Consider the following 23,327-nt stretch of genomic DNA (forward strand, 5'->3'; position numbering starts at 1 on the left):
TATTGTTCTAATCACTGAGAATGGTTTACAGATAGTGTTTTGAAATATTGAATATGCTTCACTTTGATGTCATTGATCATGGGCTTCACATGGCATGTGCACACTAGATACATTCTTTAGAATGTCATATTTTCGCATCTAAACTTGAAATGATATTGTTATTGTGTTGTTGTATTTTCCTTTATACTTTTTCAGTATGCTGGTGTCTTACACAGTTACAGAAATAGCCTATGAATAACTCTGTTGACACTATAAATGTCTAAAAGTCTCAATGAGTATTAATGTATGCAGCATATCAGTTATTGTAGGATGTCACTGGAAGATCATTTCATCTCAAATAAGATTTATGGAACAATCCTGTATTGTGAAAAACACAAATAAATACAGGGAAACTTGTTATCCAAGTCATCACTTTGTCACATGATGGTATGTTCATTGACATTTCTACTTCATACTGCAGGAGACTTTGTGAGTTTTTCAAACTGAATGACTCGCCAACGGATTTACAAGAGGCAGCTATCCTGGACTACTACACCAGCGCAGTATGGTGGGCCAAAGAGCAGGGTTTTACTGAACAGCAAATGTCTGGGTTCTTCACAGCAGTCCACACATTATTAGACAATGTCAAAGGTTTGTGATGTTTTATCCTTGATCCCATTTTTCACTTCAGCAGTCATGAGAGTTGCTCATTCAAATCAGATTTATCTGCTTCTCTTGTTCATTTATGAGGAAACTTTTCCCATTATTGTTGTATTGGTGTGCAGTGATGAGAATATTCCATTTTGCTCTGATTGATTTCTCTTTATTGAGGACCTCCAACCCTGAATTTTGATTCACATTTCATTCAGCATCAGTTCCACCACTGTCATGTGCAAGAAAACAAGAGCAAGCAGGTCACACTGACTGCTTTCTTTGCAAAGAGAAGGGATGAAAGGTTAGAGTGGTTTTGCAAGGGTATTTGGAATATAGACAGCATGGTTTTGCCCTGTTCAACAGGGCTGAGTGCAGCCAACTCCAGTGCATTTGCTTAAAACTATTAACGCTATGTCCTATGCTATGTCGGAGTTCAGCCCAGAAACTTCTTCAAGTGTAAAGGCCCTCACTCAGGACTAGCTGAGGTGCTCAGGCAAAAAGTGGAGTGATTCATGTTAAAAACATGAAAAGATTTATTTTAACTCTGAATCTTTTTTTGTTTGTTTGTTTTTCAAGAGCATTGCAAATCATCCAGTGCCTCCTGATTCACAGCAATTGTTTACATTTGAAAATCAAATATTAGTTATCGTACTAGCCTAGCTACTTATCAAGCCCTGCACCTGAGCATTGCTTTGGCCTCAAAATTTGCCTCATTCGAGCAATTTTCACATTCATACATATGCATAGAGTTTAAACTGCAAAGAAAGGGAACTAACTTCTACAGAATTTCCAGACGTGTCCACATGTAATCAGGAGGAAAAACAGCATATTTTCTGCATTTTTCCCCCGCATCAGTCTGACATGGAAGCCTGCAAAGGCTGTAAACTCCTCAGCATTGAATGGGTTAAAGATATCTGTTATCATCCTTTCATGCAGAATATTTGTAATCGTTCTTGGTTATCAATTTCCCTTTTCCCCCTTTTTTTAATTTTTTTTTATTCTTTTCTTTCTTTCTTTTTTCCTTATGTTATGAAGGAACATTTTAGGGTTTTGCTACCCACGAGACAAAGTGTAATTTAGCAAGGGCAATAACAGTAAAAAAAAAAAAAAATAGATAAAAAAAATTATTTAAAAAAAAAGTTGTAGTTTGTTTGATCATAAAATTCCAGCATTGATGAACACTTATGCTTTAAGGTACTGTAAAAAAAATCAAATATCTGATTTGTGTCAAATATAAAGTTGTGTTCAAAGAATGATGAAACCGTAGAATTTTCAGATGCAGGCAGAATTGTGCTATCAATAATGATACGTAATAGAGATAGTGTGATTATATTGGTTGTAAAGACTGTGGTATATCTGTCTTGAAAAAACTGAAACTGTAATGGCAAAAGTACATGTGGAAATAGTTGACAGTTTGCAGGGGTGGGGCATTTTTGTGTATGTGTGGATACACATTTATTTTGTGTGTGGATACACATGTGTGTGTTACTAACTATTACTGTTAGTGTGTGCATGAGCAGACTATCTGTCATATTTGCAAAATTTGAAAACCGGTTTTAAAAAATACATGTAACAGTGACAGGAATATGAATGCCTACATTCTTGTATGCTTGTGTGTAGGCTTTTTGTCTGCATACATTTATGTGGTAAAACATACATCAAACATAATAAAAGAGAAATGTTCTACATATAAAGTGTATTCCTATTGTGTTGGCTTGCAGACAAACAGATGACATTGGTAGACAATGTGCTGGAACTGAAAAAAATGTTGGTGGGCATCGGATCAGATGGAGCGTCAGGGCTGCCAAGCGGAGGCATGGAGTTTTTCGATGAAGCTCAAGGACAGGCTGTCACCAGTTACATTTCCAACAGGTAACCATTGACTATATAGGTTGTGTGTAGGTTGCTCACCGTTGTTTTTAGATGTGATGCCTCACTCACATGCATTTTCACTCTTCATTTGTCAGTGACACATGTTTTCCGGAGTGCATTACATTACAGTGCATGCAGTTTACACTTCATTCTCCAGTTAATTGAGGTATTCATCATGATTTCATTTTGATAACACATGGTACTAAAGTGCATTGATATTTTTAGATTTACTTGGTTTTTCAGTATCCATAAATTTGGCTTAATTGGGTATGATAAGTACTTGAAGACAGCTGGCACATGCACAGAGGCACAAGAAATCGGGCATTCATACAGGCACAGGGAATTGATTGTCACACTTTGAATGAAAGGCACACATATTCACCCACTGAATATGCAAAGTAGAGAATTAAAAACAAAATACCAGACAGTGTGAACAATTGTAAAATACTGAAAGAAAGAAAAGATGTCCATCACTATGTAAACACAGACAGAGAACTGTGAAAGGGTTGTGTACAAGAGAGGGGGTGGCAAGGGACAAGATCCTCCATCCACCAATAAAGGAATATAACTATAACTACACACACTCCCCCATCCCTCTTCAAAGACCATGCAAGTTATCCGCGTGGGGGTGGGGTGGGGGGTGGGGGGGTGCTGATTATCTGGTTGTGGTTTTCTGCAATTCATCTTTACTCTTATCTGATCTGTCTATTATAATCAATGTGCAGTATAGTAGGGTATGTTTATAATTATATTCAAATAATGTTTCTTAATTCTTTCTGTTTTTACATTAAGAATGCTAGTTAGTAGTTATTACCTGCAGTGTGTGGATGTATGTATGAAACAATGTATGTGATATTTTTTACATTTGTATCTTCGTAATATTTGTAGGGGCTGTTGTTGGCTTTTACAGTTATGGTCCCCATGTTGTTTACTTGTCTATGTTGTGATAATGCACCTGACCAAATTTCTCCAGTTGGAGATAATAAAGTTATTCTTATCTTATCTTATCTTATCTTAACAGTCAGACTGGTCTTCTGCGTGTATTTTGTCCCTTTATTTTGAAAGTCATTGTTCAATGAAATGGCAACAACAACAACAAAAAATCATGATTTCATCATATGCTAAGTGTTGACACCGTCATACAATTTGCTTGGTAGGTTTCTACAGCATTTACATTTATTTTAGAGGTTTACAAATTCTATTTATCTTTTCTCTATTATTCCACTTTATCTCTGAGCGGAAGATATTGTACATGTTTGTGATATGGCAAGAGGACATATATTTACATTTCAATACTTCTGTCTTTTCAGCCTTTTTCAGCATTACGGACTGTATGAGTACATGTTCTGCAATAAGCAGGATGAGGAGATCATTGGAACAGATGTGAGTATTTTCTTCCACATCTATTATTTCCAAGTCAGTTGTTCTTCTGAAACGATTGGTGTCATCCACTTTCGTTTTCACACAAAAAGTAATTAGTTTGAAAAGGAAAACAGGGGCATATGGTGTTTATGAAAGTCATAGAACTTTGTTTCTTATTTCGCAGTTTCTATACTGCAGTAAAGTACATCTTTAGTATTAATGTTAGCTGATTTTATATACATGTGTGGATACCTGTGAACATGTCAGTGTGTGTGTGTGTGTGTGTGTGTGTGTGTGTTGTTTTTGTACATCATTAATGGTGACTTAAAGGAATTCAGTTAACTGAAAACATACCACAAAAATACCGATAATTTTCATTTACTGGGAAGCCTTAAACAGATGCACATGTGTGTTCACAAACATGTTCTCTCTTTTTATCCGATGGGATCCACTTAGCAAAAAAATTATCATCTAAAGGGAAATACTGACAAGTGGGGGAGGGGAACTAGTAAGAACAAGTCTTTATCCTTTCTACCAATTCTAGCTTGTTTTACCTTCTTCTGTCCACTTGTGTTCAGCTGGACCTGGAGGTGGCGAAGGCAGCTTCACTTCCATTCCCACCTCCTTTAGATGAAGGCATTGAGGAGGACAAGTATGAAGCCTTTGTCAAGACACCACCACCAAGTCCTCCTGAACCTGAGGTACGTAAACTTTCTGTCATTCTGGCAAGCTGCTGTGATGTTTCCAAAGTTCCTCACAGTCATGACACATATCTGTCATGCTGTGTGTGTATAGTATACATGTGTGCATGTATAAACATGTGGAGAAGATCAGTTATGATGTGGAAGGGGGAAGACAGGAATCTGCTTTACAGAAATGTTCTGTCATTTTTCTGAATGCACAGAATATTGAATGGCTGAATTGAATATGGAATGGTTCATTCTGATAGCAGGCTCATGAAATATTCAAACACCTTCAAGTATTCTATAAAAAAAAAAATTTTAAATGTGCTGTGTGTGTAGTTGCTGTTTTTTCATGTTCATTTTTTTGCTGTTTGTTTGGTTTTTGTTGTTGTTGTTGTTGTTGTTGTTTTGTTTTTGTTTGTTTGTTTGTTTCTGTAATGATTTATGATGAACGGTAGTATATGTTTACTGAAAACAGTAACACTGGATGGGTAATGTTAAGATCTGCATCATCATGTCTGGTGGTATTACCCACAGCCCCAGGAAGGAGCAGCCAAGGAAGGGGAGCAGGCCGACAAGGAAACGGCGGACATCGACCTGGACGCTGACGTCTTCACCGAGCTGTCTGCACAGGACGTGAAGGAGGTGGTGGAGAGTGTGGCGGCTGAGATGTTGGGAGGTCTGCAGGTATGGGTCTGCTCTGTAGTTCTTGTTTGTTTGTTGTTGGTTTTTTTTGGGTTTTTTTTGGGGGGGGTGGGGTGGTGGGTTTAGTTTTTTTTTTTTTAATCTATTGCTACTTTTGATGTTTTTGTGTTTCTTTGGCATGGTTGAATTTTTTATTTAGTTGGGCAGTCCTGATATGGCCATGTTGGACTTAATCATCAGACGGGAATTATCTACAGAAGTGCATTCAGGAGATTGAGAAAGATTTTAAGTATTCATGGATTCTTTTCTTCTTCTTTTTTTTTTTCATTGGAGCCATCTTTCTGATCACCTTTTATCTATGTGGATGAACAAAAAGTGTTTTCTTGCCTTTCATATCACAGACACATCTTCTGCTCTTACATACCCAGGTTAATCTCCAGTAATGTTTACCACCAACATATGTGACTTTAATGTGGACTCAAATTTAGTATTAAAAAAAGAAAATCTGAAAATGTTAAGCACATGCACGCACACACACACACACAGACATGTGAAATGGTATATATTATGCATTAAATGTTTATTGAATTCTTTAAGCATTTGTAGCATATCCACATTTTATGTTATTAACTAATTTTTGTAACTGAATTTGAAAGGCATATATAGCATATCCTTATTATATAATGTTACTATAATTTAGTGGCATAAGTTGTTGCATTCAAGTGAAGCATGCAAAAAATTGCCAAACCACCTGAACTTAATTGCAGCATATGAAACATTGTCGCATTACTATGTTACAGTGATGTGGAAAATTTATATTTGAAACTTTAGTTGATGTTTGCATGATACAATGAAGATCGTCAGGATACAAGAAGGTTTTTTTATGATAAAGATTGTTATATTTGTTGCAGAACGATGTTGCCATCAAGCTGAGAGAGAAGGAGAATGCTGTACTGGCAAAAATCAACAAAATTTACCATGTTGCTGCGAACTGAATGTGAAACATATCATGGACACTTCCAAAAAGATCAAACAACAACAACAACAACAAACATCCAGACTCTTTGTATCAAATTTTTAAGTCACATGCAGACTTTATGAAATACATTACTTTTGGTTTTAATTTCCCACAGATCATGTATTTAATCATCCGTCCATTCATTTGTGATATTAAGTGTTCTTGTGCATGCTTAGAAAATTTTCAAAAGCATAACTTTTGTATTTTGTTAGATTTTTTTATACTGTTTTAAATTTGAAAATGCCTGTGTTTTGATACTGATTATTTTTATTTCCCCAAGTCATATTCTGTACATGGCTGTTTAGAAAGCAAATGAGTGTGCATTTATGAAAAGCTGTTTGAAAGGTATTGTGATGAATACAAATAATGTATTTAATAATTTAGAATCAAAAGAACCTTCAGTTACAAACATAATTCTTAAAATGTAATTTAATCGGATGAGTGTGAAAGAGAGAGAGAGAGAGTATGAGAGAGAGAAAGAGAGAGAGGGTGTGTGTGTGTGTGTGGATACTAACATGTGTACATGCTTTGTATATCAACTCTGTTAACGATATTGCATTGATTTTTTATTCCAATCTGATGGGGGGAATAAAGAAATAGAAAGAATTTGATCATTGATTTGATGAATCAAAGTGATTTGTATTGGTAGTCCTGATAATTGTGTGTTCCTTAAGACTCGTGTATGTGTCTGCAGGTTTTTGTTTGTGTGATCAGTTGTGTTTAGAATAAAATTACACTCAGGTAGATCAATGCTCTCCCATGCCAGTTTAGCACATTGTCATTCTAATGACATACAGTTTTGAATGACGTAGGGCGCTTGTGTCTGGTGGACCAAATTCGTTTGTGCTATTTGCCCAGTTTGTTTTTAAGAAAAATACGTTTAATCAATAAATGGAAATATAAAGACAAAACAAAATGGATGTAAAAAACATGTAATCATACATCTCAGGCAGCAAAATGGCACCATAGCTAAGAAGATAACCATAGTTGTCTTGCAACAACAAATTTTATTGGTTAAACCATCAACAAAATAAATGATTATCAAAAAACAAATATTACCATGAATCAGCATGTAACTGAACTGAAAATAACATAAAGAAACTGATGCCATGTACTGAAGTAAAAGATCTGCTTAGCTGTGGCATTTGACTTTTATACCCAGCAAATCCAGAATACCATTATTGGCATTAATGAGGAAAATATGTGCCAGGAATCATTGAGAAAACTTGTGTACTTAACCTCCTGAGTGCCCCAGTCAGGATAGAAATCTCAATCCTTCAGGTATGCTAAAAAGTGCCCCAGGATGGCAACCACCATCTGCATGTGTCATTGTAGGAATTTTCTTTTCACAAAATGATTAACTTCATGCGAAATTGTCAAAATTAAGTTTGGTTTTTTCAGCTTCCTTTCAAAAAAGAAAATGCGTACACTTTCTGTATTTTGCATGCTAGATTTTTTTTTCTTTTCTTTTTTTAAAGTATCATCCATGACCAAAAATCCCTCACCTGATAGTTGCCACTGAGCTTAAAAAACACTTTTTTTTTTTTTTTTTTTTTTTCTTTTTTTTTTGCACTGAAAGCGGTTGAGACAAATAGATTTTTTTACTGCTGTATAAGGCAAGAGTAAAACCACATTTTAAATAGGAATATAGTAAGGTATTCATGTCTTGAAAGACAAAAACTCTTTTCTTAAAACTGATCAAGTTGCTTACCTTTGAGCTTCTGTATCACAAGACATAAAGGAAGCAAAATAAGATCAAAAGCTTCAACAATTTTCTGAACTGCAAGCAAGTATTCATTTGACATACTCATAAATTTGCGTGCATACCTCATAAACATTGGTTAAAACCAGCCCCTTTTGCTACATAAAGGTAATTTATGCTTATGTCCGTGTGTAGGCCCAAGTTTAGCAGCTAAGCGTTTCAGAAAGCTTTCACTAAGATTATACATTTGCTGGACAAACAGATTCTCCAGTTACAGGCAGTTCAGTTTACTCGATGAGTTTCAAAACTTCCATCGCCATCAGCTCAACACTACAAAAGATGTAAAATGCTGTCTGACATTTGAAAGCTGTGGTTGTCTTGGTCTTGGTCTTGTTGTCCACATGACTTTCCTGAGTGATTGTTAAGGATGTCAGATTTATATCTTTGCATTCCTATCCGTTTTTGTATGTTTGTCACATTTTGTATTGTCAGATATATGTGGATTAGACTGGTTGGTGGGGTGTTGTGGTGTGTGGGGGGTGTACTGGGGTGGAAGTGGGTTTATGTATATGTCTCAGTTCATTTGTTATTTTTATCAAGTTTACTGCGTTTTCAGTCCCACTATACTGGGTCAGATAACCTGCCAACAAAACTTTAGTTTTTAAGTTTTCAGTGTGCTGGAACAGTTGTACTATTCAAACATACCATGATCCATCAATGACAACCAAAGACTAATTGCTGTCCCATGTCACAGACACATTAACATAACCCAGGCTGATTTTAGTTCAGCAGATTTGTTTCTTATACTGAAGACAGATACATGAACATGCAGAGAAGATTTTATTATTTCTTCTGCATCTGAACCACTGTTTTTTTTTCATTCTGGACTAGAGCATTGACAAAATTCAGCAATAAACCAGTCATTCATTTTTTTTTTTTTTTTTTATTGTTGCACATTTTAAACTATCCCATAACACTTCACTGACTTGATGCACAGATCTCTAATACACACATACGTCATCTATGCCACCCAGGAAGCTCAATAAACATTTACAAAGCAGGATGGGTGCATTGCCTCTTTGTAATGTACAGAATGCATAGATTCACACTAGAGTCTGCAGTTCACCTTGTGTGAATTGTCTATACTGTGAGAAAGTGTCATGAAAACAGATACAATGATTTTGTTTCACAGGTACTGGGTTTAGTTACTGGACTCAAACCACAATCAACTCGTACAAAGTATCTTACCTGTGATTCGCTAAAAGTACTAATCACACAAGTCCTGAGGCTTCACATGAAAGAATCCAGTGACATCTTATCTACTTGTGTGGAGTACGTTGAGCTTAAGGTTGTTATGCCAGCATGCAACCACTTGCCTCCTCCTCCTTGACGTCAGCCTGCTATCACCTGGTAACCAGGTAGCACTTAAATTTTGCTGCGAGTATTGGTACACAGCTGTTTATTCTTTAAGTTGTAACAATATAGTATGAAATTTTAATGGGGATCATATATATGTAAACAAAAAAGGGGGTGGAGTGATTGAGATAGAAGGAAGTAGGGGTAGGGTATCAGAATGGTAGGATCGCAGGTGGAGGACAGGTGCACACTCCACTCTCTCCTTGTAACACAAGCAGGGTCTTTTAGTAAGATGATTTGAGGTGTTTTATTATTTCCAACTAAAACAGCACTTAGCAGCACATCCTAACTTATCAGTTAGCAGCACACCTCAGGACTACGATGTTCCCACAGGCACTTGTGCCCGCTGCCTGCCAGCCTCACACACACATTCTGCCGGTGAACCTAAGTCACCCAGTCTCTCCTCTTCCACAAAGCACCTGCTTGCTCTGTGATGTCTCTCCAGTGGTTGGAGCCAAAGTGACCCAGAGCTCTAAGAAGATGCCCAAGGTACTATTTTCATCCCTCCTCAACACACTGTAGTACCCTCAGATTCAGTCACAACAATACTATTATTCACAAAATAATAAACATAACATTTTCTGAAACTAAAACCTAAAGCAAAAAATTGAAAAATTCATACCAACTAGGCCAAGTTAGTTTGGTATACAAGAATAAAGAAAGATATTCCTACACTTCTAATGGCGGGACACTTACAACCACTCATTAATTAGTTCAAGACATTCCAAGACAGTCTTCAACTTGGGTCCCCAATAGCTCAGAGGTACAAGCCAAGTAGTCAAGGGAGATAACCTAGACCTTCCACTCAGTTCAGTACAGTCTTTAATGGACATTCCTTCCTCTCATGAGAGGCCAAGTTATTTGTCCTCTCATATATATATATATATATAGAAAGAGAGGGAGAGAGAGAGATGCGACTTTATGGGCTGTAATCAATGAATAGTTTGTTTTTGTTTTTTTGAGGGGGGGGGGGGGGGGGGGGGGGGGTCCCATTTTCCATGCTGTTTCAGAAACAAATCAGTGTACCCACATGCTGCTCATCCGAAACTTCTCATACACAGCCCACAACCCAACTCATTTTGGCGCAGTCCAAGTACCAACGACACTCCACAGGCAGTTATTAATTAAGTTGCTGTGAGACTCTTAAACATTGCTGCTGTACGTGACACTTCCGAGACTGAAGTACTTGCATGCTCACAGGACACCACCTGATTAGATCACTACTAATGATAATAAATGTGTTTCATTTATAGTAATTCATTGTACAGTATAATCGCCATGACCAAAAATAGATCAAATCAAGCTGAGATCAAAAATGAAATCACCATGAAAGTGGGGCATGAAATCAGTTCCCCAGAATATAGGATCTGGGACAGATTTTCTGTATACGAAACCAAGGTTGATGAAGATGGTGATGCTGCTTTGGCCTTCTTTTTATTTTTTTTTTTTTTTTTAATTGCTGTCTTCTATGCCTTTTATAATAAGCCTATATCATGGTGTCAACAAGGCCCAAGAGATACAGGCACCTAAAGTGCTAATTAGGAAACTAGAGCAATACTCCATAACACTAGTGTGCATCAGTGGAGTAGGTGGCATTAACTACGTGATCCCAGCCTTCCCAACTGGACGTAAGTGCAGAAGGAATTTGTTTCCTGATCTGTCATCCAAAAGAAGAAACCTTTTCCTGCCGGAACCTTGGCTGTTGTTACCACACACACCTTGAGACGTCCACCAGGTGAAATGAACGGTGTATATTACAACCAGAAGCAAGAAGCATATGTGCTGATTTGCATAACACAACGCACGTGTTGCTCAGGTCGCAGAGATCATGTCCAACATAAAATTTTGGTCAGATGTGATCAGAGATTTGAAAATTTACTGGAGTGCTACCTGCAGAGTATATACCCAAAGGAATCTACCTTTATAAAAATACGTTGTATATAATTTATAACCGTTCTTTACATATAATTATACAGATGTTGGATATGAACTCCCCAATATCTTCCACGTAAGAAATGTATCCTTCACGTGATGCAATAAGATGTAAAACTTGCTTATGGATGTAAGGATTATAAACTTGCTTCTGGGTTGTTTCCATTTCACCTGAAGAAAGTCTCACAGATGACTTAAAGATTGCGACAATAACAATTATGGATTCCTGAGGCATACTGAAGATTCAATTCAACAACATCAACTGTTCACAAAATGTGATATTACACACACACACACACACACACACACACACACACACACACACACACACACACACACACACACACACACACACACACACACACACACTCAGGCTCAGCATAGGAAGGCGACTGGAGGCCCTGTATCCTCTCCTGCCGTTTTAACCTTCCCAAGCTGAAATCAGGGTCTCATTCATTCCTGCAGTGGGTGGAGTGAGGAAATTCGATCAGAGTAAAGTGCTTTCCAAATGACACAACATCATGCCGAATCGGAGCCTTTAACTCTGATCATAGCATGGTGTACACTGGATCACAAATTCAACGATTTACCGATTCTGCCATGGTCACGACGGTGCTTCGATCCATATTAATTTTAAATACACTGATAATGATCAGTGCAAACTTGGGTGTCTTTTTCTGCCAGATGCTCACAAATATATCCGTCCACGTACCGTGGAATAAACTGCATGTCGTAATGTGTTAATGCAAGGTTTTGGGTCATGGGGACTGATCTGACTGCAATCATGGTCACTTAAATTTAGTTTTTGTGATAGGGCTTGTAGAGTATACAACTGTGGGGTAAACGGTGGACAGACCCTACTGGTAATCACCAGCTCCCAGCTTCCAAAGACGGTGCAAATTTCAAGCGGGGTGGTATAGTTACGCATGCTCATAATGCTAAGGTGGAAGTGCAGGTAATTGAGCATGTTGGGAAAATGAGCACCCATTGTTCCAGCTACCCAATGGCATGTGCCTTGCTTTGATGCTAAGAGCAGGAATGCCCTTCAATTCACTTGATCGTCACCTGTCTTGGTCTGTTTTTCCTTCACCTTTTCGGACAATGTCTGATCCTCAACTTTTTTCTTTTTGACTATTTGGCCGTTTCTGATAATTAAATTCTTCTCCCCTTTGGCCATTCTTTCTTCTGTTCTTTCTGTCAGTAGATCCTTGAATTTTTGTCTTTCTGTTGATCATGTCATTGTGTATGTACACCCTCAGTTTCTTAGGGTCACTGATTCCCTGATTTGTCATTCAATTGCTTTTTTCATGATTTCTCTTTTTCTACTTTCTGTGATCACAGTTTATTTCAACATTCTAGGTCTGTTTCTCCGTTGTTTTCCCAATCTGATTGGGTTTGTCAGTTGTCTTTTATGCATTGGCATTTTCCCGTTATTTTCATGACATGATTTCATCCATGTCATCTTCTTTCCTTTCTTCTGACTGTACTTCTATTTTGATAAGTTCAGTTGATCTCGGCCTCAATATAATTAAGGTTGACGCCGGTGTCGACGACGATGATGTAACTGTATGACATTTATTCTGGCCAAATATTGCCGGGTGGGCCTTGCTGTTTTTGTTGCTCATTGAACTCAGTGACCCTGAGAAAGATCGACTCGTGAACCGAAGCAAGAACTACGTATTTAAGAAGAAATTTGATCGCGGCCGAATTGATCAACTGAATAGTCTGTGATCGAAAGTTTGCCCATCACTGATTGGGATGCCGTCGTATCAGTTTTCTTCGCGCCACTAACCCGGCATCGGACCGACTCAGTGACGCCCGACGAAGCATTGCCCGGCCGGTTGCGCGACTGCGGAGACCTCTCTGTCTCTCTCTCCTTCTGGCTGCGAAACTTGTTAAGAAAAAGAATTCAACTTAACCTGAAATTAGAAGAAGAAAAAACAAACAAACAAACAAACAAACAAACAACAACAAAAAAACCCAAACAAACAAACAAACAAACAAAAAACAACCCATTATTAAGAAGGATCTAGGCTCTGCGACTTCGATTGAAGTTATGGCAGCAATGCTGATCGATGCTTGCTACGTACAATGACTATAACTGAGCATAAAATTCATGCTTTTTCGTGTCCCAAAGAAACTGTGGTTATTTCTCATTTCAATACCTCAGTCTTGCTGAGTCGACATTTTCAATGTGTTATCAGTTTCAGTTTCAGTTTCAGTAGCTCAAGGAGGCGTCACTGCGTTCGGACAAATCCAGAAACGCTATACCACATCTGCCAAGCAGATGCCTGACCAGCAGCGTAACCCAACGCGCTTAGTCAGGCCTTGAGAAAAAAAAAAGGGGGGGGGGGGTGAATAAATAATAGATAAATACATTAAAAACAAACAAACAAACAAACAAAAAAACAACAACTACAGCCACTACTAATAACATGTATAAGGCGCAAAATCCTGATGAAGCCAACGTGTTATCGCCAGGGCAAAGTATAACTGGCGTGTAGTGAGCATGCAGGATGTGCACCACAGATAAAAATGTAATGTTCCTGCGCAAAAACTGCCCGGGACAGATCTAGCGTGGGTGTACTGGTCGCATTTTTACACCAAGAAGCGGGAGAACACTCTCATAGCAAGGTCAGTCTTCGTTCGTCCGACGGCAACCAAAGCACACGAAATCGGAGGAAACTGTCAACAGAACGACAGCGCAAACAGCATGTTCAGAGCAAAGACAGCCCTATTCGTCCGCACGGTTGTGCAGCGCACAATCCTAGCTAATGGCCTGCACTCCACAAGTGCGCTGAATGCGAAAGTGGCGGTGGTAAATGTCTCAAAATAATTAACATCGTCTGAAGTAAGAACTCACACGGCCTTCCGCTCGAACCAGCGGAACGCATAGTGTGTTTGCGCGCGCGCGCGCGCGCCTCTCTGTGTGTGTGTGTGTGTGTGTGTGTGTGATGCCCTATTTTAGCGTCCTGAATAAATTATTATTTTTCCTGTTGGTTATCGTGCAAAATGAGTCGAAATCCACTGAGAATGGGTTACAACATCTAACGGTAATATAGTTTCATACTTGCACAAGATAGGTTCCTGAATTTAGGATGCTGAAATATGTATAATGTCCTATTTTAGCGTCCTATATTATCGCACTGCCAGACCGGCAGCGTTGGGTAAACCCAACGTGTAGTCAGGCCTTGGAAAAAAAAAAAAATTAAAATAATAAATAAATTTATAAGAAATGGACATGTGTATCAGCCATTACCATCCAGTATTAAGATTCTTTTCTAATATGATAATGTTAATAGCAGTTTTTGTGTGATTAACTATTAAGTGTTTTGATGTTTTACAGTCATTAATTGAAACTATATTTTAATTACACATACATTAATTGAAACTATATATATAAGGTGTTTCTGTCTTCTTCGGTTTTTTGTCGCATTGAACTGTTAAGCATTTTGATATCTCACCCACAATTATTTGAGAATATGAAATGTTTCCATTACAGGTGTTGTCAGGATGTGGAGTTTATGATGGATCCGAAGTCCATGAGGCATCAGCGTGAGTTGTGTGTGTCTGTGCATGTACATGTTTGCTTGAGTGGGGCAACTTTTGCAAGAGTGTGTGTGTGTACATATATGTGTCTGTTTATGTATGATAGTCAGTCTTGTCCAACTATGACCATTAGAACAGCAGATCAAGGAGGCAGCTGCTGTCCTGACAGTGTGGGCTAGAATTTGATTATAGTGGAGATCGAGTGTCTTGCCCAAGTCACATCCCCACTCTCTCTGCCAAGATCGAGGGTTTTTAAGACAGTTGGTGCTGGGATGGTCCCCAAAGGCCATCTAGCCCCCAAGGCCACAGCACTCAGAGCCAGTGCAATTTTGCCTGCTAGTTTATATGAGATATATATAAGCACAGAGAAAACAGAAATTGTTAAGTCTTTAAGGTTCTCCAGTAATATGACATTATCAAAACAAAAAACAAAAAAATTGGGAAGCACAGTTTATGCTCAATAATATCTTAAATCGGAATGTTAATATCAACAGCAGCAGTACAGAATATAGTGAAAGCAGTATTTTTTGGATACACTGGCTGTAATGGATGTGGCAGTAGTGATGTCATTATGGAAATCATGATGAGAATGCTAATATGAATCATTTTTGTTGATGCTCAGCTGTCACGGTACATGTACAACTGCTCAGCTGTCACTGCTCAGCTGTCACGGTAGATGTACAACTGCTCAGCTGTCGTGGTAGATGCACAGCTGCTCAGCTGTCACGGTAGATGTACAACTGCTCATCTGCCACGGAACATGTATAACTGCTCATCTGCCACGGAACATGTACAACTGCTCAGCTGTCACTGCTCAGCTGTCACGGTAGATGTACAACTGCCCAGCTGTCACGGTGGATGTACAACTGCTCAGCTGTCACGGTACATGTACAACTGCTCAGCTGTCACGGTAGATGTACAACTGCTCAGCTGTCACGGTAGATGTACAACTGCCCAGCTGTCACGGTGGATGTACAACTGCTCAGCTGTCGCGCTAGATGTACAACTGCTCAGCTGTCGCGGTACATGTACAACTGCTCAGCTGTCGCGGTAGATGTACAACTGCTCAGCTGTCGCGGTAGATGTACAACTGCTCAGCTGTCGCAGTAGATGTACAACTGAACTATTAATTTTTTTTATGTACAGAACTCTGGTTAACCTGAGTCGAAGTGGTGCGGATGTGGCCATCTTTGCTCCAGACATTGAGCAGATGCATGTCGTTGACCACACAAAGGGGGCACCAATGGAGCCGAACAGGTTTAGTATTATTATAAATAGTGACGTTAATTAGTGTATGAATTGGTTTATTTGTAAATATAGTGATTTTGATTAGTGTATGAATTGGTTTATTTGTAAATGATCAGTTTATTGCTGTTGTTTTAAATACCTATTTAATATATATCTAATGTTAAATTGTCTTTCTTCTTACCTGTCTGTTTTTCTTGTCAGTCAGTCTAGCTCATTCACTTACTCAGTAGACTATTCCTGCAAATTAGAACTGTTTAGAATAATTCATGGCTTGCCAATTGAAAACTTTCAGTTTGAAAGTAATGATCATACTGCATGAGAGGGAGGAATTGGCTTGATGTGCATTGTTTAAGCTTGATGATAAAGTTTTTTTATTCTCTCTTCTCTCTGTCTTTCCCCTTCTTTGTTTGCCTTTTTTCTCTCTCTCCTTTCCTTCGTTTTTGCTTATTTATCATCATTGTTGTCTTTTTTATTTAAAAAAAAAAAAAAAATTACTTATTTATTTATTTATATTATTATTATTATTATTATTATTATCTATTTATTTATTAAGTTTAAAAAAAATATTATTATTATTTAGTTATTTATATATTTATATATTTATTTATTTATTTATTTTATTTTATTTTATTTTGTATGCTTATAGTTGACTTCATCAAGTTTTTGCGCCTTATACATATTATTATTAGTAGTAGTTCTTTTATACATATTTTTATCTTTTCTTTTTTTTTCCTTTTTTTTTCAAGACCTGACTAAGCGCGTTGGGTTACGCTGCTGGTCAGGCATCTGCTTGGCAGATGTAGTGTAGCGTATATGGATTTGTCCGAACGCAGTGACGCCTCCTGAAACTGATAAAGTTTAGCCTTTGCACTATTGCTGGACTTGATAAATTACTGCAAAATGTCAAATGTGTCAATTAGTGAACACTCAAAGGTTGTTTTTTTTTACCACTTGAAGTTATTTGAAAACAGTTGCCAGTTAAAAACCTCTTTCTGGAAATAATTGATATTGAAAACATTCTAACAATAAACATTCATTTATAAATCATTCAGCCCAAAGTATTGTCTGTTATGAAACTCTCTCTGTCTCTCTCTCTCTGTGTCTCCCTCTCTGTCTCTCTCTCTCCCCCCCCATCCCCCTCCTCCCTCTCCCACTCTCCTTCTTCTTCTTCTTTCTGTTTTCCCTCAGGTATTTATTCTGTTTTCTTTTTCATCAGATGCTAGAAGTTAGAATTTGTATCTGAAATCATCAGCTTGTATGAACGGACTGCAAATGATTTAGCTAACCAGCCAGTTACTCAACCTGTAAGTCAGTGATGTGCTTATTTTTTTTGCTGTCATGTCTGTCTGTCCAACAGAAATGTTCTTGTGGAGTCTGCACGAATTGCCCGTGGCAAAATAGATGCTCTGTCAACTCTAAAGGCATCAGGTTTTGATGCTGTCATATTCCCTGGAGGATTTGGAGCAGCAAAAAATCTGTAAGAATAGCAAGCAATGAAAATGTGTGTGTGTGTGTGTGTGTGTGTGTGCATGTGGGTGTATATGAGTGTGCATGTGTGTGTAAGTGTGTTGGATTAGTTTTCTTTTTCTTTTTTTGTTTTTTATTCCTTCCATTGATTACATTTTTCATCAAATGTATCATCCGTTATCATATGAAATATATATTTTCAATTAGTCTCATTAAATATCTGCGAACATTCAATGATAGCATTAAATGATTGATGTATATAATATTATTATCATATGAAATATATATTCTCAGTTAGTCTCATTAAATATTTGCGAACATTCAATGATGGCATTAAATGATTCATGTATATGATATAATATTATTATGCTTGTGTGTATTGATGTGTAAGTATTATGTTTGTATAAGCTATAACCCATCAAACTGACATGGATTATTATATTTTTAATGTAAATGTTTGGATCTGCCTGCACAGAAGGGAGAAAGGTGGAGAGGGAGGTGGTGGAGACAAACTGGGATGCTTTGGTTTGCAAGAATGCCCAGTATGACAAAAACTTTCTTCCAAACAAAACTGTTTCAGTTTACATTATATTTATACTTTCACTCTTTTTTTTTAAGATGGCTTAAAAGGTTCTGAAATGGATTTGATAGCCAGCAAGAATTTTTGCAACAGACTCTTAAAGAAGATAAGATTTTCTTTAATGAGGTATAGGCTTACTATGAAGGCTCTTTTCCCTGAAACTTTTATGTTTTTTTATCTTTACACTTTTGAAATTCTTTTATATTCAGACAATCATTTGAATGTTTTAGCTTGGTATAAAGGTTTGAAAGATTTTTTAATCTTTTTTAATTTTATACATGTAGCTCCACCTTTGCTGTGGATGGAACGGAAATGAAAGTCAATGGTGAAGTGGAGCGGGTGTTGAAGGAATTTCATGGGGCCAAGAAACCTATTGGGTGAGTAAATGAAGCTTCTTCTTCTTCTTCTGCGGTCACTCGTATGCACACGAGTGGGCTTTTACGTGTATGACCATTTTTACCCCGCCATGTAGGCAGCCATACTCAATTTTTGGGGGTGTGCATGCTGGGTATGTTCTTGTTTCCATAACCCACCGAACGCTGACATGGATTACCGGATCTTTAACGTGCGTATTTGATCTTCTGCTTGCATATACACACGAAGGGGGTTCAGGCACTAGCAGGTCTGCACATATGTTGACCTGGGAGATCGTAAAAATCTCCACCCTTTACCCACCAGGCGCCGTCACCATGATTCGAACCCGGGACCCTCAGATTGACAGTCCAACGCTTTAACCACTCGGCTATTGCGCCCGTCAGAGTAAATGAAGCAAAAAATCCTATTGGGTGAGTGACTGAAGGACCCATAATTATGTTCATGTTACAGCATGAGGGGAAAGTGGCAGGGGAAGGCGTATCAGAAAATGATGGATTTTTGTACCCCCGAAAGCAGAGTATGGCTGCCAACATGGCGGGGTAAAAACGGTCATGCACGTAAAAGACCACTCGTGCACATGCAAGTGAACGTGGGAGTTGCAGCCCATGAATGCAGAAGAAGAAGAAGAAGATGGATTTTTGTGTTCATGTTACTTTAGACATGTACGTGTTGGAAACGGTTATGAAGGGAAGTTGTATAACTTGATCGAATGAGAGATCTGTTTGTTGACAGTATTTTTGTGACCAGTGACCTTTGTTTTTTTTAGTGTAGCAATTTTTTTTTTTCTGGTGATGTGTTGAACACTGCATTGCAAAGCTGAATAAAGACTTTAATAGGGCATGGATGGGGATGATTGGTTGAATTTGGATGACTTTCACTCTGGATCTGCTGCTTAGCATTCATTGTGTAGTATACATTGTGCGTGTGTGTGTGTGTGTGTGTGTGTGCGCGCATGTGTGTGTGTGTGTGTGTGTGTTTGTGTGTGCGTGCATGCACAAGTGCATTTGTTCATCTTCTAGTTTGTTTCAGTGGTGCTGTGTGCATTTGTGTGTGTGGAACCATTCATTCTCCCTTGCGCAATATATAAACCATGTTTGTTTATCAGTCAATATATAAACCATGTTTGTTTATCAGTCAATATATAAACCATGTTTGTTTATCAGTGACTATACAAAGAGAACTGTCTATCAGTGACAGTTAAAAGGAATGGTTCGTTGATGTCAGTCCTTGTTGACAGTCCCAAGGTGTCATGTTTGAACTGTCATACTGTGCGACTGTTGTGCTGACACACCTTGCAGGCTGTGCTGCATAGCACCTGTTCTGGCAGCGAAGGTGCTTCCTGGCTGCGAGGTGACAGTGGGCTCCGATCAAGAAGAAGGAGGCAAGTGGCCCTACGCCGGCACAGCTGGAGCTATTGGCTCCATGGGCTCTAAACATGTGAAAAAAGATGTCACTGTATCCTTTCTTTGTGTGTCACTTGTTCAAAGTGCATTCAAGAATAGAAATTTCAGTAGGGCAAAGAGAGTTGAATGTGAAAAAGAGTTGAAAATTAAACCTGTTAAAAAAAAAAAAAAAGATTAAGAAAAAAATAATAAAAAAATATACAGTATTGGGAAGCAGTGAACACTGTACTCTTATTTATCATTTGCCTGTTTGCAGGCAGATGCGGAATGCTAAGCAGCAACAGTATTCAGCTGCAGCCTGCCTGATTAAACTTACTATGCTTGTTTTGTTGGTTTTTTTTGTTTTTTTTTTTTTAACATTAAACAAGAAAAGTACAGCGCTGGCAGCTTTAGCTTTTTCGATAAGAAAGGCGCACAACTGAAAGTCTGTGCTTAGCAGCATCCCATCAGCTTATATACAAGTAAATAAGAGTCAAAAAGAAATAAGCATTGGGCAAAACTTCAGGTTTCTTTCACTGTAATCTGCAGATGGGATCAGTGCCAGTGTGGGTCTATACACTATGTTCAGTACAAAATATGTCTGCATCCTGTCTGCATTATTAGTGAACAGTCGACATTTCAGACAAGGTAGATGATGAGGAATAAAGATCAGCACACAGGTCAGTGATCTGTTATGGAATGATGGAAGAGGTTGTGTTTGGAAAGATGACAAAGACTGTTTGCTTGTTGTTGTTTTTTTATCTTCATCAATTTAATATATTTAAAAAAATGTGGAAAGTCAGATCAAGAAATATTTATTTTGTACTTAATGCAGTTATTTACTTACAGTATCAGGAATGAATTAGATGAACAAAATGCAGGTTTAATTACACATACTCAACCATGACCCACTAGTGCAGACTCCGGCAGGGGTCTGATGTATCTCTGTGAAATGAGTTAACAGTTATTTAGGGGATAGCTGGATGTTTATCATGTGTTTGAACTATACACTACTTAGAATCCAGTGCACTGATAAGGAGGTTTAGAATTTTTTTTTTTTTATACCTTTTGAGAATCCAGTGCATACAGGAGTTAACAACTAACAAGTTGTTCGCTAAGTATTTGTGTCAGTGTAGCAGGACTGGCTTTGGATCCAATGCACTGATAAGGAGGTTTAGAATTTTTTTTTTTTTATACCTTTTGAGAATCCAGTGCATACAGGAGTTAACAACTAACAAGTTGTTCGCTAAGTATTTGTGTCAGTGTAGCAGGACTGGGAAAGTAATTATTTGCACACTTGTCACTCACACACTTTTCACTCACACATTTGTCACTCTCTCTCTCTCTCTCTCTCTCTCTCTCTCTCTCTCTCACACACACAATCACTCACACACTCACTCACTCACTCACTCAGCCACTCACTCACTATCTGTTTGACAGTGTAGAATACGACATGCATACAGAACAAAATGTGCTCATGTCAGATCTGCAGTTTTCTTTAACAGACATCCAGGAATGTCATGTGGACAGCAAGAACAAGATAGTGACGACCCCAGCTTTCATGTGTGAGACAGACGTGTACAAAATCTTTGACGGCATCAGCTTGATGGTGAAGGAAGTTATCAAAATGACCAAGTGAATGGTGCTTCCCATCATTGACAGACCTGTTCATCCAGAAAACGTTGATTTGGTGGATAGTTTCAATTAAAGGTTTAAATTGTTTGTTGTGTGTGTGTTTGTGTGTTTTTTTTATTGTTTTTTTTTGCTGCGATGAAATTTCACAAATAATGTGAATTATCGGATCAGCTGACATACATACTTGTGTGCACTAACAACAAGGATCCACACTGACTTAAAAGCAGTTGTTTTCTTTGCCTCAGTGTCGATGTTGTGTGATTGTTATGTGTAAATGCGTTGCCATACGGGATAGGAAACTAATATAATGTGCATAAAAGTTTGTGGAAAGGAGTAGGAACGTGTGTGTTTGTTTTCCTCATTCATAATAATTCGCACTTTTAGTGTGTCAACTCCTATTCCAGAGCTCTTTTCATTGCAGAATTGATTTTCTGTTGTTGTTTTTCTTTGGTTTTTACTAACGTTTTATGGAACTTATAGCAGACCTTTAACATGAAAAATTGCTTTTGGTGTATTTCAGATGTATTAAATGGACAGTTATTCAAAAAGAGTTCTGTTGTCTGATATTTTGCTCTGTGTGTGTGTGTGTGTGTGTGTGTTTGTGTGTATGCGCATGTGGGTGTGCATTTTTGAAGGAATATATACTTTACAGTTCTGATTGCAAGTTTATTGTTGTTTTTTAAATCAAATTTTAACACCTGATGCTGAAGACTTTATTACCTAGAGTATTTGGTAGACAAGGAATGCTTGTGGGGACATACAGAAAAAAGTGCAAACATTACTTTAAAGTCATATTCGAACATGAGTACAGCAGGGATTTTGTCTTACATCTGTGCATATACACGTATATATATAATTATGTGCAAACGCCTGCATGCACTAAAATGTGCGCTTATTGTGCACTCACAGATTGCATCACTATGCATGCACTATTGAATGCATTATGCATGATACGTATATGGCTTTTGACTTGCTACAAATAATTTTGTTTTCTGGTTGTAGTTATCCTTATTGTTGATTCAAGATACAGCTAGGGCATTGAATGCTTTTGGGAATCATTGAACAGCTGGTTTTGTACTTCTAGACGGGCACAATAGCCAAGTGGTTAAAGCGTTGGACTGTCAATCTGAGGGTCCCGGGTTCGAATCACGGTGACGGCGCCTGGTGGGTAAAGGGTGGAGATTTTTACAATCTCCCAGGTCAACACATGTGCAGACCTGCTAGTGCCTGAACCCCCTTCGTGTGTATATCCAAGCAGAAGATCAAATACGCACGTTAAAGATCCTGTAATCCATGTCAGCGTTCGGTGGGTTATGGAAACAAGAACATACCCAGCATGCACACCCCCGAAAACGGAGTATGGCTGCCTACATGGCGGGGTAAAAACGGCCATACATGTAAAAGCCCACTCGTGTGCATACGAGTGAACGCAGAAGAAGAAGTTGTACTTTTGTACTGACAACCCAAGGGAAGAAATAAAGAAAATAATGAAAGGTCTTTGTAATGCGTCCTGACTGACTTCACCATCCTGTGTAGCTGCTTGTTGCATTTTATCCAGAGATGTTAGATCTGACCCACATGTCACATGTCTTCGTTGCAAGTTTTAATTCTCTCCATACGAACGGCGAAAGAGACGACGTTAACAGCGTTTCACCCCAATTACCATCATCAAAATATTGCAAGCGGAAGGCTCTTATACTGAAGAGGTGAATGTTGACAAAGAATACCACAATTCTGACGACGGAAGCTAAAGGTTGTGTCATTCAGACACCCACTGGACATCCGAGGGGTCTGTGTAGAGGAGAAGAGAGGACTGGCCGTACTGAGT

General features: G+C 38.2%; 2 protein-coding genes across 3 annotated transcripts in view; both read left to right on the top strand.

Annotated features, from left to right (window-relative positions):
- The window catches only part of LOC143278819 (ciliary-associated calcium-binding coiled-coil protein 1-like), a 21,064-nt gene extending 12,088 nt beyond the window's left edge, over positions 1 to 8,976 (top strand). For both annotated transcript variants that reach the window (XM_076583305.1, XM_076583304.1), the window contains 6 exons: positions 461 to 630; positions 2,355 to 2,505; positions 3,816 to 3,888; positions 4,446 to 4,568; positions 5,088 to 5,237; positions 6,107 to 8,976. In XM_076583305.1, the coding sequence (XP_076439420.1) occupies positions 461 to 630; positions 2,355 to 2,505; positions 3,816 to 3,888; positions 4,446 to 4,568; positions 5,088 to 5,237; positions 6,107 to 6,190 (751 nt within the window). In that variant the 3' untranslated portion in view covers positions 6,191 to 8,976. The remainder of the gene's footprint in view (positions 1 to 460; positions 631 to 2,354; positions 2,506 to 3,815; positions 3,889 to 4,445; positions 4,569 to 5,087; positions 5,238 to 6,106) is intronic.
- Positions 8,977 to 13,895: 4,919 nt separating this feature from the next.
- LOC143278845 (ES1 protein homolog, mitochondrial-like) lies at positions 13,896 to 22,050 on the top strand. The gene is made up of 7 exons (XM_076583306.1): positions 13,896 to 14,081; positions 14,766 to 14,818; positions 15,959 to 16,069; positions 17,418 to 17,537; positions 18,392 to 18,484; positions 19,781 to 19,937; positions 21,378 to 22,050. Exons 1-7 carry the CDS (start codon positions 13,977 to 13,979, stop codon positions 21,501 to 21,503), a joined length of 765 nt encoding a protein of 254 aa, XP_076439421.1. The 5' UTR covers positions 13,896 to 13,976; the 3' UTR covers positions 21,504 to 22,050.
- Positions 22,051 to 23,327: the final 1,277 nt, after the last annotated feature.

The sequence above is a fragment of the Babylonia areolata genome, chromosome 2, assembly GCF_041734735.1.
Source record: "Babylonia areolata isolate BAREFJ2019XMU chromosome 2, ASM4173473v1, whole genome shotgun sequence".
Classification (NCBI taxonomy): Eukaryota; Metazoa; Mollusca; class Gastropoda; order Neogastropoda; family Buccinidae; genus Babylonia; species Babylonia areolata.

Coding starts and splice junctions, on each gene's coding strand:
- LOC143278845 (XM_076583306.1), top strand. CDS start 13,977: ATGTTCAGAGCAAAGACAGCCCTATTCGTCCGCACGGTTGTGCAGCGC. Junction 16,070..17,417: donor GCACCAATGGAGCCGAACAG/GTTTAGTATTAT, acceptor TCTGTCCAACAG/AAATGTTCTTGTGGAGTCTG. Junction 19,938..21,377: donor ATGTGAAAAAAGATGTCACT/GTATCCTTTCTT, acceptor ACAGACATCCAG/GAATGTCATGTGGACAGCAA.